Here is a 15,757-nt window from a genome sequence, read left to right on the forward strand (position 1 = left end):
CTTAATAAGCAGTACACGTGACACAGAGGAGAAACCAGGCTTTTGCTTTCCCGTGATGGACTGGTAGCTGGCAAATAGCTTTGATTTTTGATTTTGAATATAGAAACCTGATGAAAATAAACTGGCACATAAAAGCAAGGAGTCATCTGAATGAGTTATCTTTTTAGCAAGTGCACTGGCCAGCTGGCAGTCGGTACCTCAAAGCTTCCCAATTCATCATTCTATTTTCACTAATTTTCTTGTAGGCATAAATTGCTTTGTAGAGGTCTTTTTAATTCATGGAAGTCTCGTGAAAATAAAAGGTGAAAAGAAGAAAAAACCAATTCTATTAATGGACTTGCTAAGGGAATGAGTGACTTTAGCTCTTCTAACATTTCATCTTAGCCATCCAGATGAGCCTTCAGACAATAAGAGATAGGAAATGAAACCTAACTAATGTTACTCCTTAGGCAAATGCAGATTTCATGGTACCTGTAGTTCATCAGATAAATAAAAAGACTACATGCCTCTTTTATTATTTTTTTTCTTCCTCTGGAAGAAGAGTGCACATGATCTAATATGTAGGTTATCCTGATCAGGGACCAGGTCTTCTGTATTTTGTGCAGTGCAAGATCTGTGATAGGGATCTCATATATAATTTTGGTATCCTTGGTTGGGCTAACTATTTTCAGCATTTTCTCTCAATTATTTTATGCTGAAGAGAGATACATCCATAACAATGGAGAGACAAAGCAAAATATACCAGAGTATCATCCATGTCACGTAACTTCAGCTAACACAAATTCATTTACTGACATTTCATATGTCAGTATCTCGCCTGGAGCTGCAAATACACTAAAGCTCTTAACATTGTTTTCAGTCACAGAATGCTATACCCTATGATATATCTAGAGACATAGAAAATGTTCTCTCTCTCTGTCTCAAAAAAAAAAAAAAAAAAAAAAAAAGGCAGCAGTGAATAATTTCTGCTACCTATGGCTTCTTCTGTCTGTACTTTCTAGCTGTATATCTCATGAGAAAATTATTGTTGGTATTGCTAATGGTTGACCTGCCCATATTACTTCACTGTTTTGTCATAATGTTCAGCTAGAAATCTCCCATTAGTTCTACCTCAATTTACATGCTTCCTGGACACATTAACTCTCTATAGATAGTAGCAATCCTTAACAGTTCTTCATCTCTATTTAACATCACTGAAATTTCTTCTGTGTATCGACAGCAGTTAGTAATTCATTCCACCACTGATATTTCACCAGTGCATCTCTCTAGTCCTGCTGGCTGCAATATGTTGGCATGCCCACTGTGCTGATCAGTGATGCTATCTAAACTCTAGTTTAAAAAGTGAATATATATCCTGCATTTGCCAGACATCTAAACAGATGATGTGAAAAAATCCTGCAGGATAGGAAATTATTGTCCTATATAAATCTGAAATAAGCTAAAAGACCGAAGTCATTAATTCTTACTAAATGTCTTCTCTATTGAGCAAAGCCTTCAAGTTTTTAATAACACGCATAAGTTAATAATTGTAGTTGCAATTCAAATGCATTTGATTGGAGACATAATAGACCTTTATTCTTATATTTGTTTTGCTTCCCTGGGGCTTGTTGTCTTTAAAGTACAAAATGACAGTTAAACATGTAATTAGTTATGATGAGTATAGAAGTGTTTCCTCCTTTGCTCCATTTTCTGAGTTGGTGTTTTGGTCTTTTTTTATACAGCAATAAAGTGTTCTAGAGATGTTAGTAACCCTTTTGTTTTCTTCCTTTTTCTTCCCACTTCTCTTTGTTCTTCTTGGGCTAAAATAGCTTTATTTCTCAAAAGCATACCTTTGTGGAACTGGTTATTTTCAGTATACAGAGGTACACCTGAACTTTTGAAGAAGATGGAAATAGAATTCAGTGAACTGGTCATGTTAATTATGAAATTGGACTCTTTCTGCAGTACGTGCAGAAGACAGAACTGAACATACAGTGGAAACAAACAAAAAAATCTACTTTTTAAAGGAAGTTTTTAAGCACTAACTCAAAATTGTTCAGTCCTTAAGTTGAATATTTTAATGTTCTATTCAAATTCAGAGTCTTTTTCTAAGGGTTTATGTAAAGACACTTGTTCACATATTTGATCAAGCTAGAAATAGGTCTAACGTCCACTAAACTTCAGTCCTTTTTGTAAATTTATTTTAATAGCAATAAATTGCACTTAAATATAACAAGAGTGAATGAATGTTACCTGAGTCACGTTGAAAGACAGAAATAAAAATGCTTGTATTGCTCAGTAAAACTCTACAAAATTTCATAAATCACAATGTGCATCAGTGTAACACTCAGTTACACCTGATGAATCCTTTGCCAGACAGTTGGGAACAGGATGTAGAACAGTTGCCCTCTATGCCAGAACTGGAAAAGGAGTTGGACACAAAGTCATAAGGCCACCCAGAAGAAGAAAATAAAAATAAATAATAAAAAAGGGGCTCAGGCTGTTAGTAGTAATCTCATCCATCAGCTGAACTGTCCCTAGCATCCTCTTGGCATCTTGAAATTCAAAAAAAAAAAGGGGGGGGGGGGGGGGGGGGGAGGAGGGGAGGAAAGGAAGAAAAAGGTTATTACAAAGTAAATAACAAAATGCCAGAGAGCCTTTCCCAAGAAACCATCTGCTCCGATTACCACAAAATTGTGTAAGCATTGTGCTTTACTTCTTAATGTCTAAAGGGAGCTTTTCGCCAATATTTCCAAGCCAACTTACAGGCCAAATGAGCAATCAACAGATTGATAGCTGCAGCCTCTGGAGCAATGACTTGGCTAGTGGATATTCCTGATCGATGAGCAGCTCTGGGAGGTGCAAGCACAGGCTTTGAGTGATTATGGTAACAGTGAAACTGCACATAAGGTGTGGCAAATAACGCATGAATATTGAAATACAGCACAGCATAACTATACCTTCACTGAGAGAGACTGCTTCAATGACTATCTGCACATCATCAGCAGAACTATAAAGTTGCTGATTTTGCAGACATTTGTTCCTCAGCTTGATAAGTTAATATATATTGTTTAACATGATAATGTAGCAAGCTGTTGTTTTGTGGTTTGAAAGCCAGCTGCATTTGATTGATGCCAGGAATGGAAGTATTTATAAAATGACACTGAATTAGAAGTAGTCAGTTTATGGGTCTGGGGAAATGAATCTTTTATGAAGAATAAAACTTTATGATGAAGGAGTAAAACTGAGGAGGCATGCATCTTGATTTAAACTCTTTTGGACCGGATGTATGAGGTAGGACCTTTTAAAATAAAAGTTAGTGTGACTGCATTTTTAGGAATCAAATCTCTAAACATAGTCTTTGTGGTGGCCCCATCCTAAATGTATGGTCACATTTGTACTCTCAGTGTACACCCCAACTGAGGCTAGCTCTTATCTGGAAATACAGTTATGAGACTTCTCCAACAGGTTCTTGGAATATGATTTAGCTCCTGGTTTAACACTGCTGTGATTTTGAGGCATCAATAACAAATACCCATTATAACTTTTTTTTTTATTTGAGAGGTGGGTTTACTTGTTTTGTTTTAATGGAGTAGAATACACAGGAGGTACCACTGTGCTTTGAGATGAATGGACAGTGAACTCTGGTTAGTTTACAAACATACTTGTGAGTATGCACAGGGATATGTTTCTGAGTACAAGCCATTCTCAGCGTGGCTGCAGAAGCCTAGCACCAGTTTTCAACTCAGTGCAAGGTTTCCTTGCTGTTTTCAGTAGCAGTATTAAGCAGCTTCCCTGGTGGTTGTGGTGATGAGTTTATATAGGTGGTGTTTAAAGAGAGGTAGTTCTTTTTATTGATGTTCACAAACAGAAAACAGATAAAGTTTTATACAGACTGTACTAATGTATAATGACATCTAAAGACAATTTTTATGTGCATTTTTGCATCTATTATATGAACTTGTGAGAGTAGAATAACTTTTGCTTAAGCATACACATTACCTTGATGTTAACTAGTTAGCAGTATCTCAAAATCTTTGGCAGAGGCAAGATAAAAACAAATGGATCATATTCTCAACACCTGCCCTACTGGCACTAGCATCTCTGTGCAAAATGAATGTGAAATTCTGTTCTTCTGACTTACTAGAATTTTTTTTATCTTTTTGCAGCAGAACAGATTACACAGAACAAGATCATGTCCAGAGAATAGAAAGGTTAAAGAACTGCAGCTGGCAAATCAGAATCAGATTCAGCCATTGTATCAAGCCAGTTTTATGCCAGAATAACTAGCGATTTGGGGATTTACATCAGATCTTAAAATCTGTATGTGCCTTCTACACTCATCATTAGAAATATTTCAGTAAAACTGTCTAGGACAACTGTATAAATAGGATTTCCACCTGAGTATGTATTTGAATCAGGTTTGAATCTCTGCTGAACATAACTCCTCTAATAGATGACTAATGGTAGAAATTTAAATTCATTTAAAAATATAGTCTGATGTACTTGAACATAGCATCCCATTAAATTGCATTTTTCAAGAATGAGTCATGTACTGACTACCATTGAATTTCATTTTGAGTGAAACACTTTTTGAGCACTCTAAGATCTCTTGAAGTCTTGCCCTAACTCTTATTTATTTCAGTGAAGTCTTGTGACTTGGATGATCTTCATGAAACGTTATCTAACATGAATATAAATAATCTTCTTCAAATACAATAAATACCTAAAAAATAGCACAGTGTGTCACAAGTTCCTTGTACTTTTAAAAAGAGGTTGAATATTTATCCTTCAAAACAGAAAGATGTTTTTTCTTTTTGCTTCTGAAAAAGTCTCAAAGTAGTTGAAAATATCAGGGCTAGGATCATCTTGTAATATTGGAAAACATGGCATGGCATCCAGTGGTAAGCTTCTTTTTGAGCTGTCTGACCTTTAATCACTGGTGAATAAAACCAACATGCTGTCAGATCTCTGTTATATTTCTCAGGGGGGTAACTCTGCCTGAAGTAGCAATGAAGCAAAACCTTTGAGAGCTTGTATTCAAGGTCACTACAACAAGAGGCAATACTTTGAGAAATGCAGCAAAAGAAAAAAAGAAACATCTAAACAAGCCAGTTGTGGTTGTTTAACAGTGAGTGAAGCAATTATGTCAGCCTGTAGATTAGTTGTTTTTATTTTTACTGCAATACTTCATTTTTATTTGATTTTAAGTAATCTGTGCTTGAAGACCTTCACAAAGAATAAAAGCTCACTGCTTATTACCATACACGAATGTTACATATTTATTTCTGTTCTGCAGGCACTTCCAATGTAATGTCTTAGGCCTTGCCTGTACTAGAGGGTTTTAATCCCTTGTAGTTACTTTGCAAAGTCTGTATGGATACTGAGGACAAATCTTACAGACCCAGCATGAAGTGAAAATGTATTTCAAATGTATTCCAGGCTGGATGGGGCCTTGGCCAATCTGATCTAGTGGGTGGCATCCCTGCCTGTGGCAAGGGGGTTGGAGTTGGACAATCTTTAAGTTACATTCCAACTGAAGCCATTCTTATGATTCCTCATGACATTTTAGAGTAATACTTGTCTATTGAAAGTCTATGGGGAGTAAAGAGTTAGACGCTATATAAGAATTAACTCTAGCAAAGAATTATAATTAACTTTGTGGTTCAAACATTACATGATACAGTTTCACTACTTAAGTAACTTAAGTGCAAATTGGATAGTTGATGGAATTTGATAAATTGTTTTGGTTGAGGTTTTGAGGCAAAGGAACAGATACCTTCTTATATTCCCTTGTTGGTTTAAAATTTGCTAATAACTTTTGCAGTAATTTGTTACTTAATTTTTATCCACCGTAGGAACTAGTTCACTGATTTGATCACAACTTTTTTGTTTGTTAGGGTTCTATTCTTTGTTCAGGAAAATATTACCAGAAAAGCTTTAGTTTTGGTGTGATGACATATTGCTTTTAGTTATATTAAAAAAATACATAAAATTATATTTATACCTAGAAATGAACTGAATAAGTTTTAATGGTCTAGGAGTGAATATCACAGATGTTGAATTATTTCCTTTCCTTTGTTCCCAAATTACTTCACAAAGCAAATAAATGATGCTATGATAGCATTTTAATTTTGTCATCGTCTGGTGCTCCTATCCAAGAGAGGGCAAAATACTTGATCCCATGATGTGGGAGTATGTGCTCCATTAGGTAACCAGAGAATTGGCAGCACCTCAGTTGCCTCTGTATTAACTGCGAAGTAGAAGAGTATTAAGGTTTTTCCTCTGTAAATTATTTAAGAATCTGTGCAATCAGCAGCATTCACCCTGTTGCTCTCTATAGCAGAAGTGTACGCTATAGCATTTTCATATTAAAAGCAACTTCATCACAATAAGGATAGTCTGGCAATAAAGGTGGGTGTTTTATATTGAGAATGATGCGATAATCCCATAAGTATGTTCAAATCAAAATTAGAATAATGTAGGCTTTATTCATGATAAAATTTGTCATACTGACAGAAGGATTAAAATGTCCAGCCAGTTTTGAAACTGTGCAAGAATTCAAAGTACAGAGATCTTTCTCTTATTTCAGCATTGCCGTCTTCATCATGGATATCTTGTAGACTTTCTACCTGTAGAATCTAAAGCATAGAAGATGCATCTGCACTTCACCCAGTGTAATGTTATTAATGTGGATAGCAACAAAGTTTTTGGTTAGTAATTTGTCAGCTGCAAACCAGAAGCACTAACAACTTTTTGTTGTTAGCTCAGTAGTAATAAAAAAAAAAAAGGAAAATTGCAATTACAGACTAAGTATCATGTGAAACTATTTAATGGTCTTGATGAGATAATTATTTTGTACCCACCTGGTTCTCACAGGTGAAGGCAGCATAATTTTAAGTGTTCTCGCTAACTACATTGTCTGTCCATCTTTCCCTTAGGAACAACTGTTATGCGTATGACAGCATTTGATGCTGATGACTCTAGCACAGACAATGCTCTTCTGCGATATAACATCATCAAACAGACACCCACCAAACCATCTCCAAACATGTTCTATATAGATCCAGAGAAGGGAGATATTGTCACAGTGGTGTCACCTTCAATGTTGGATCGTGAGGTAAGTTTCCTATCACCAGATATTTTAATGTTCACGTCTATAATCTCCTATGATATTAGGAAATGTTCAGGAGTATTGTTGGGGTTGGGGGTTGGAATGATCAACTTTGAGGAGTCTTTTATAGATTTCTGTTAATTTCTTATTTTGGCATAAGAAGGTATGTTCTGTGATCACTATTTATAAATCTAATAGTTCATTGTTGGACAAGACTTCTGGTGTTGGTTGATGAGAGCAAAGATCCCAGGAATAAATGGAAGTCAAACTAGAGTTACCAACAGCAAACAACAAAAAAAGCAAATTAAAAACAAAAAAGACCTAATAGTGTGTGTAGCTTGCTATGAGATTGTTACAGTTCAGTGCTTTAAATCTTTTTTCTAGAATTTTGTTTTTAATGAGATTTATTGGAATAATTAACTTAGTACCAATACTTAGTACCCCATGAAAATACAAGAAAGGAATAGTAAAGGGACAGATTGTCTGCATGTGTCTTGGAGGTGAGCTACTATCACGCAAAAATCTACTACATTTATTGTTGATCATTAACATAATGAAAGCATGAACAGATAATAAAGAAAACTTACATATGATAATCTCAGATTCAGAAGGCAATAAACTAAATTTAGATGTTATCACCACGTATGAAATCTGGAAACCATTACAGTGATGACCTGAAGAGTTATTCTGTACATAACCACTTTCCTCAGTTATGTAGGGCTGCGTGCTCTTAGGTTCCTCGAGGCGACCAGGTTCTTTCCTTGCAGTCTGCTTCAGGGAAATCCAAAAGATCTTAACTTGTCACTCTTCAACCTTGTTTTATTTTGAGTGTATATGCTGATTTACTGAACTGGTCTTTTATGTTGGTTAGATACAGTACTATCCAATGTTGTCAATATTCAGCATGTTATGTCTTATTTTAACCACGTGAAAACAATACCTATACCACATACACATTTTAGGTGACTCATTTTTCTGCATTTTTTTTTCCAACATCAGACAGTTCATGGGTAAAACAAATACATATTCCAGACACACGTTGCAATAAAACTAAGGTTTAGGCCTTTAGGTCTTTTAAGTTCAGAGGAATTTCAGTTCTTTCATACTTGTGTGACTGGCCACAGAATCATGCGCAAATTAAGATGTATATAATCACTACCTTCTTGCCTCAGATTTCCCTTCTAACTTCATTGTTTCAGTTCAAAAGCTTTATACTGTTTTCTAAAGTCACTTTAGGTATTTTTATTCCTAATAGATAACCATTCCCCAGATTAAACCAATTTACTCAAAATTAGAAAATCAATGGAAGGGAATGAACATGCCTGCTTTTCCTAGTATCTTCCAAAGGTCACTGGTGATTCATGAAATAATGATGCTGTCTCCACACAAGAAGTCTGGCCACAATCGAACAGATATTACAGCTCGGTAGTATATTCAGAGAGTAAGATCTGAGTTCCTCGTGATTTGTAATAGTAGTCAACTTGTTACCTTTACTTTGAAGGTGACAAGGCAAACTGCTGTCCCGTTGAAACTGCAAAGTAATTGTTATTGTTGCAACACATGCTGAATTGTTTATGAGTCAAAATGTAGAGTGAGCTGTATAAAATTTTAACAACAACAACAAAAAAAAACAAACAAAAACATCTGCTGTTAAAGACCAGTCTAATACTGACTTGTCAAGTGAATGACTTGCTAAAAAGCAAGTTTCTTATTTCTTCAAGATGCTGTGTTGTCTTCTGTCATCTTTGTGGGTTCAGCCATTTCTGCCCCTTCCTGCTTGTATAGGAACTAGTAGACATACCTCCCTTTTTGGATCTCTAAAGTTTACCATTCATATGCAAAGATGTACATCACCTATTTTAAATCAGAATAATAATTTTTAGGGACAAATGGCCTAATGATCCTGTTCTGAACAATTCTGGTTACCAACATAATCTTGCTACTATAAATACTTCTAGTCAGTGTCTCAGGATATAACGTATTATGCTAGGATAGATGCAAATGTAGAACAGCAAGTTGTTTAAGTTTTCCATTGACTCCTTGGAAAAGCAAATGAATGTGAACAACTCAGCTGCTCCTTTTTGATGATTGTGATTTTAGTCAGCATTGTTTGCAGGTGTAGCTCATGAAGATGAACATAGTTTTTCCATGGGGGAAGATTTATGCTGGGGAATTCCAGTTTCAGAATCTGAAAAAATAGGTTCTGGTGAACCTGAAGCATTGTGACTGCCAATTCAAACCATCAGCTTCTCCTAGATTTTACTTAAACTAAAAAATTTACAAAAACTACTAATTTTTCTGTCTTTTGCTAGCTGTATTTATTTTCCGTATGAATCATAAAAAAAAGCTATTACTAGTCAAAAGGGGATTATCTTCAGTTCTTCCTAGGACATGTACTGTTTAAAACTGTATTAGCCTTAGACACCAAATGAGAAGCTGCATTAAAGTAGAAGTTTCTCAAGGATATGGACATAGAGAAGGAGAAAATTGTTTTGCATTAATCACATCTATAGGCACCAGAGGTTGATATAAACTGTTTTAAATTATGCTAAAACACCGATTACAGTTGCAAGTTCTACATCTCTTTTTGTAATTTTGACCACCACTTGGATTTTGATGCTTTTGGGAAATTTAAGATAAACTAGCAGCATGTAAGTTTTGTGTTGTGTTTTTGTTGCTTATTTGTTTATTTATAGTATAATCAGTTTCATGTTTGTATATCAGAGAAAACAGGAAACTGGGTTTATTGTGTAGTGCAAGATGCCTTGTATCTACGTCTCACTATCTGGTAGGTTTGAACATACTCTAAAGCCCATATTACTTTGTTATGCTTCAGTGTTTTCATAGGAGTTGACATGACACAACCTCAGAAATTCTTGTTTCAGTGCAAAGAATCAAAACAAAGGTATTTACCCAAAAGTAGAGTGAAGTGTGGGCCTCAGTTTTTATTTCTGATTAAATATATATGGGAGAATCTCAGCATTCATAAGTAAACATCTAGACTAACAATAAATATAAGGAGATAAAAATCAAGTCAAGCTTTTTTTTTTCTTTTTTTTTTTTTCTGGTAATATTTGAGGATTGAAAGTGAATTCTAAATAGATGCTTTTTCAGAAAAAAATAAAAGAATTAAAGGGAAGAAAAAAGATGAACTTCTTTCTGGTGAACCTCAGGCTGCACCTGTTCTTTTAGCTGTAGAGGATCAGTTCAAAATGAATTTTGTTTAATTTCTACAAGCCTTTGAAATTTCTTTCTCTGTGACTTAACAGTTATTAGGTGTCTTGATAATGCTTTCAGGTGTGGTAAGTGACTTCATACACTTTATGAATGTTGTTACATGCATAAGGCAGCAGAAGGAATATGTAATGTGAAAGTCATTTCACTCGTTTTAGGGTTGCTTTCTTTCTATACTATCTAGAAATAGAAAAGTATTCTCAGGTCTTTTCTTTGGGTTGCATATCCATTTGCAGATCTTCAACCTAGCTATTTTTTTTTGTTTGTTTTAATTGTTTGTTTTGTTCTAATTATTTAGAAGATACGTAAGATAAGACATAGTTTCAAAATTTTGTAAAGTGAGAAAATACATCTTTCAGCCAGATCCAGTTTTCATGAATTAGAATTTTCCAGCAACTCTACTAGTAATTGGACGTGGTTTTTGATTGCTTAACAAGTTTGAATAGAAGTTTAAATTAGCACAGATAGGTGACAGTGGTTGCTTTGAAGTTATTTCCATTGTATAATATCACCTACAAAAGTGTTAAACAACAAGGTCATACTCTCTAATATGCAGAAAAAGTGTATGTAAGAATCCCACATTATATCAACTTCTGAGTGCTTTTGATTCCTATTGACATCTGCTGAGGGAAGCTGAGAGTGCTTCAAGCCTTCAAAGAAAAACTCAGCACCATGCAGGATTTATATGGCCTGAATCTACCAACTTATATTCATTTGTAATTTTTTCACATTCAAAATTTTTCCAAAAGTGCATGATCCTCAGGGTTTGCATCAAATCTCTGTTAGTTTATTCAAGAACATCCATTTTCATTTTCAGAAGGCAGGTAAGGACATATTTTTGAAGATTAATGAGCATTTTATTCTTGCGAGAGCTAGGTAGGCATCCTTGAATGTGTCAGAGATAAAGATTGAAGAGTGTTAGGGGGCAAATTATACCTCCAGATATCCATTGGAGAACACATTTGATTCATAGATTCAGATAAGGATGCCCTCTACCAAAGAGTGTGGTCTAAATGATCCCAAATAGAGAAGAAAAAAAGGTGTCTGTGTGTGTGTGTGTGTGGGGGGGGGGGGGGGGGGGAGGGCAAAATGAAAGTAATCTTGAGAAAGTGTCCTGATTTTTGGATTTTAGGAATGGAGAGTCCATTTCAAAGTGACACTTCCCTGCAGTGAAAGAAAAATAACACTTCTTGTTCATAGGAGGAGAAAACACTTGTAAAATGTAGAACCAGCTCTTAAATTTCTTTTATGGAACAGTAATCAGTTTTTCTGCTTACCCACAATGCTGTTTTGCCAGTTACAGACCCTTGGTCTGTAGGAAAATACCTGTATGATTAGTATAAATTTTGCATGGCTATAGTACTATAAGACCGTTGTCACCACAGTTAAGTGAAATATTTACTTCTCACTGAGGAGTAATATGCTTTTGATAGGAACTGCTGTGTTTAATTTGGTTTAAAGTTTAAAAAAAAAATAGTTTGAGATATCTGCTTTGTGCTGGACTATATGCTGTTATATATGTTTTTTAAAAACTCTTCTCAAGAAAAATAATTCAAGTATTCTGTGATTCTGAGAAACTCAGGGCTGGAGTCAGTTAAATAAATGTGAGTTCTCCAGTGAGACTGACACTCAGTGTGCCTGCACAAAGCCATGGCACCACTCCAGCAAGCATTTCCTACATTTTTAACCTTTTGAATCAGTCTTGATGCATCTAAATATCATTATTTGCATCATATATACCTGTCCCTCTCTTTATTACTTGAAAAGATGGAGCTGATAGCTTTATGCTATAAACCATGAGAAACCTGGAGTTACACTAGCCTGTCCTGCTGATGTTTATGTAGACTACTTGTAATCATGTAATAGCAGGCTGAGGCTCTCACTTTTCTGGATGACTCTAAGCTTTAAACAACAACTGCAACAACAGAAGTCTGTAACACCTAGCAGATACCCATTCCTGCCCACACATTTATGAATGACTGTACGTTGACTTACAATTTTTCAAGTCAATGCCAGTCTGCTGATACATATTCACCAATACACTGGTTGCACGAAGGATGAATGCTTGCATAAATGTTCTTTACAGTATTCAATCAGTTTTGCTGTGATAAGTAAATCAGTGTTCTTGTTGATAGGGCTTAAGTTCTCTGAAGGCAGACCAGTAGAAAACAGAAAGACCTTCTCCACTTCTGCCAATGGACACTATCCACTTCATCCATATTTTCCATTTTGAGATATGTGTCTTAAGCAGTCAATATACTTATTACTTACTCGATCTAAATGCAAATGCTGAACTAACAGTGCACCCTCAGTTTTAATGAAAAGATATTAATCTTTTCAGCAAATGCATTCCACATTTGATCTTCGTATTAACCTCTAAAATATTCATATTTACAGTGATTGTAGGAAAATGTATACCTTGGAGCCTACCAGCTCTGAGTTAGAATAATTGTATCATTTTGTCTTGTCTTTGACAGAATTCCTACTTGCACACCTTTACCTTATAGCCGGACCTCAGTTTCTACTTTTTTTTTTTTAAGTGACATATATCGCAATATCTAACATTTCTTTCTTTTCCACTTAGAATACATGATAGAAAAGGCTTTTTTTTTTTTTTTTTTTTTTTTTTTTTTAACCCTTAGTTAATGCTTTCCTTATACTATGTTTTCTGATTCCTGAAAATATGGCTGATGCTAAGGGAAGAAAAAGAATATGCCCAGCTCTTCTTGAGGATCTTGGATTTAATTCTTTGGTAGGCTACTGGTGTTTCATTCCTCTGATCGTGCATTATCTGCCATAGTTGGAAAAACAGGTGTTTCTCAACTACTCTCATCTATTGATGACTCCAAGCATATTTTGAAAAAACGTACTCCTAAAATAACTTGCTTTCTGGGAAAGCTCAGTATTTTCCAGAAGAAGATGTGAATATGATTTTTCAAATGTGCAGTTTTCTGCACTGTTTCATGTTTGGCTTAGAGTTTTTGGTGTTGATATCTGTGGCAGATTTGCTGATCCTCTAGACGTGCAACTCATCTAAATATCATGAGTTTCTCTGACTCTGATACATTGCAGAAATATTTTAAAATATCTTCAAGGCATTTACTAAGAGTGGCACAAAGCATGATAACAGCTTCCCAAGTACTTTGAATAGAGGCTGATAACTGATGTATGTTATCTTTTTGGGTAGAGTTTCTTTATTTAAAAAATGGAAAGGAATATTAAGTCTATAAATGTTCAGATACTAAAATCCCAGTATGTCAAATGACTAAGAGAGGAGAAAAAAAGTGGTGTACCTTTAAAAACAAACAAACAAAAAACTTAAAGTAACAGATTTTGCAGAAAGAGATGGTAAATTGCTGCTAAATGCTGGGATGTATTACAAGTACAGAGGGTCCAATGGTAGCTGAAGTTCGTCTACAAAAGAAGATAATAAAACAATATCCAGATTAGTGTCATACCATGTGTTTTGTAGATGTCTGTGTCAATGTCAGCTTAAAAAAGAGAATAGAAGGGCCAAAAGATGAGGCAAATCTGAAATATGCACACTTCCCATGTCTTTCAGTCTTTTCTTAGGGCTGAGGAATATTAAAGGAATACCTTTCTACAAAAGGTAGAAGTGTTTGTCTATCTTAACAAACCCTTTTTTTCTACAAATATCTCTAGTTTGTAGACTGGTTTTGCTGTATCTGTAATATGAACTCTTTGTTGTAAAAGTAGTGATATTCTGCCATTAAAAAAAAAAATCTGCTTGAAAAAAATACTTCTGTTTTTATCAAATCTTAAGTTTGATTTTTGCACCAAATACTATTACTTTTAGAATGCTTAGTAATTTCTCTACAAGAAATACCCAGGTAGCACCTAGCTTCTATATTGTCAATTTATAAAAATTGTATTTGTAAATTCACAAAAAAATATTTGCGTCTGTATTAACATCCTGGCAAGGGAGAGTATTATCGAGTGCCAGAAATTAAGATTACACAATGGTCATGTTCCCAAGAGAAGACTAAGAAAATTCTTAGATTAAGAATTATTATCCAGAAGAATCTAGCTATAAAACTAGTTTGGGTCTAGATTCCATGACCCCATTGTATTTCATGTGTTTTTAGACTGTATGTAGGAAAAACTGATTAAAACTTTTTTTTTTTTTTTTCTTTTTATCTTAATACCATCAATCAGAAAATACTCTCTCTCGAAGTTGTATCTATCCTTTTTCTGGAGCATATCATTAAAAAGTAACATGAATTTATAAATGTATTTTTAGCTTTTCCTCACAGCGTAATTGTATTATTTTGGTCTCTGTGAAGCATTAGGTAGCATTTCTCTATTTAGTTGTCAGCATCTAAATATAGAACTGTATTCAAAGTTTTTTTTTTTTTTTTTTTTTTTTAAAAAAAGGCAACAAAACCCCCAAAGCACACAACAAAACCACCTCCTATATTATGTATATACAAACATTTCAGAAGCTCATAATCTAAAGCTTAAATGAAGCTACGTACTCACATGGTTGATTACTGTAGAAAAAAGGTCAACTTACTACTGAAGGGCTAGTCTTTATATGCATTATGTTCTTTTTTTGGTATGGTTATGAAAGTTCTCTATATGATATGTATTTCTTTTTTCTCTTGCTGGATGATCACTGAATTCTGCCAGTATAAGAATTCTGCCTTTTATGCATATAATTCAGTTTTGCTTATTACTTTTTTCTGTTTTACTTTTGACATCTTTAATTTGGTCCATGGAATGGAATGGAATAGCATGGAATTTTGTTTTTCAAGGCAAAAAAAAAAATAATAATAAAAAAAAATAAAAAATAATAAATAAATAAATAAAATAAATAAATAAAAATAATAAAAAAACCTGGGGGGGGGTTGATTTTCTTGAGAGGAAATCTATAAAGTATCATTCTTCCTGCAGAACAAGTATAAGCTGATGCCTTCAGGACCACATACATAAATCATTCCGAAGTAAAGATACTGCTCACTTAGAAAAGTGATTTGTAAATACTTTAAGTTAGTGCCATATTGTACTGCTATTTTTAAATAGATACCTCCATCTAAAAGATGAATTCTCCCTTGTGTGTTGATGGTATTGTGGAGCAGTATTTATGAATGTTGGCTTTTTTTTTTTTTTTGACATACTACATATGTTTTTAGACTACGTTGCCTGACAATACTTACTTAATAATTTTTAGAAAAATGGACCACAACTTGTCGTAGTATTAATACTAGGATTTTGCCTTGTGTAAAGTCTGAAAGCATGCTTAGACAGGCCAAGCAACATGCACACTGCAAATGAAGTGGGATACGTGAGGTGGTAATGGAGGGAAGAGGAGTTCTAATCTTTAAAATGTAGGATAATTCCATTGACAATCATAAAAATATTTCAGATTTAAGGGACTGTAACAAAGAGAGACCCTAGAATCTGGCCTTT

General features: G+C 34.5%; 1 protein-coding gene across 1 annotated transcript in view; it reads left to right on the forward strand.

Moving 5' to 3' along the window:
• Window positions 1-15,757, forward strand: part of CDH13 (cadherin 13) — a 489,121-nt gene that overhangs the window by 329,478 nt on the left and 143,886 nt on the right. Inside the window, exon 7 of the mRNA XM_082770306.1 lies at window positions 6,921-7,099. Coding sequence (XP_082626432.1) covers window positions 6,921-7,099 — 179 coding nt within the window. The remainder of the gene's footprint in view (window positions 1-6,920; window positions 7,100-15,757) is intronic.

Source organism: Aythya marila (assembly GCF_965140915.1).
Source record: "Aythya marila genome assembly, chromosome: 12".
In the NCBI taxonomy this organism is placed as follows: Eukaryota; Metazoa; Chordata; class Aves; order Anseriformes; family Anatidae; genus Aythya; species Aythya marila.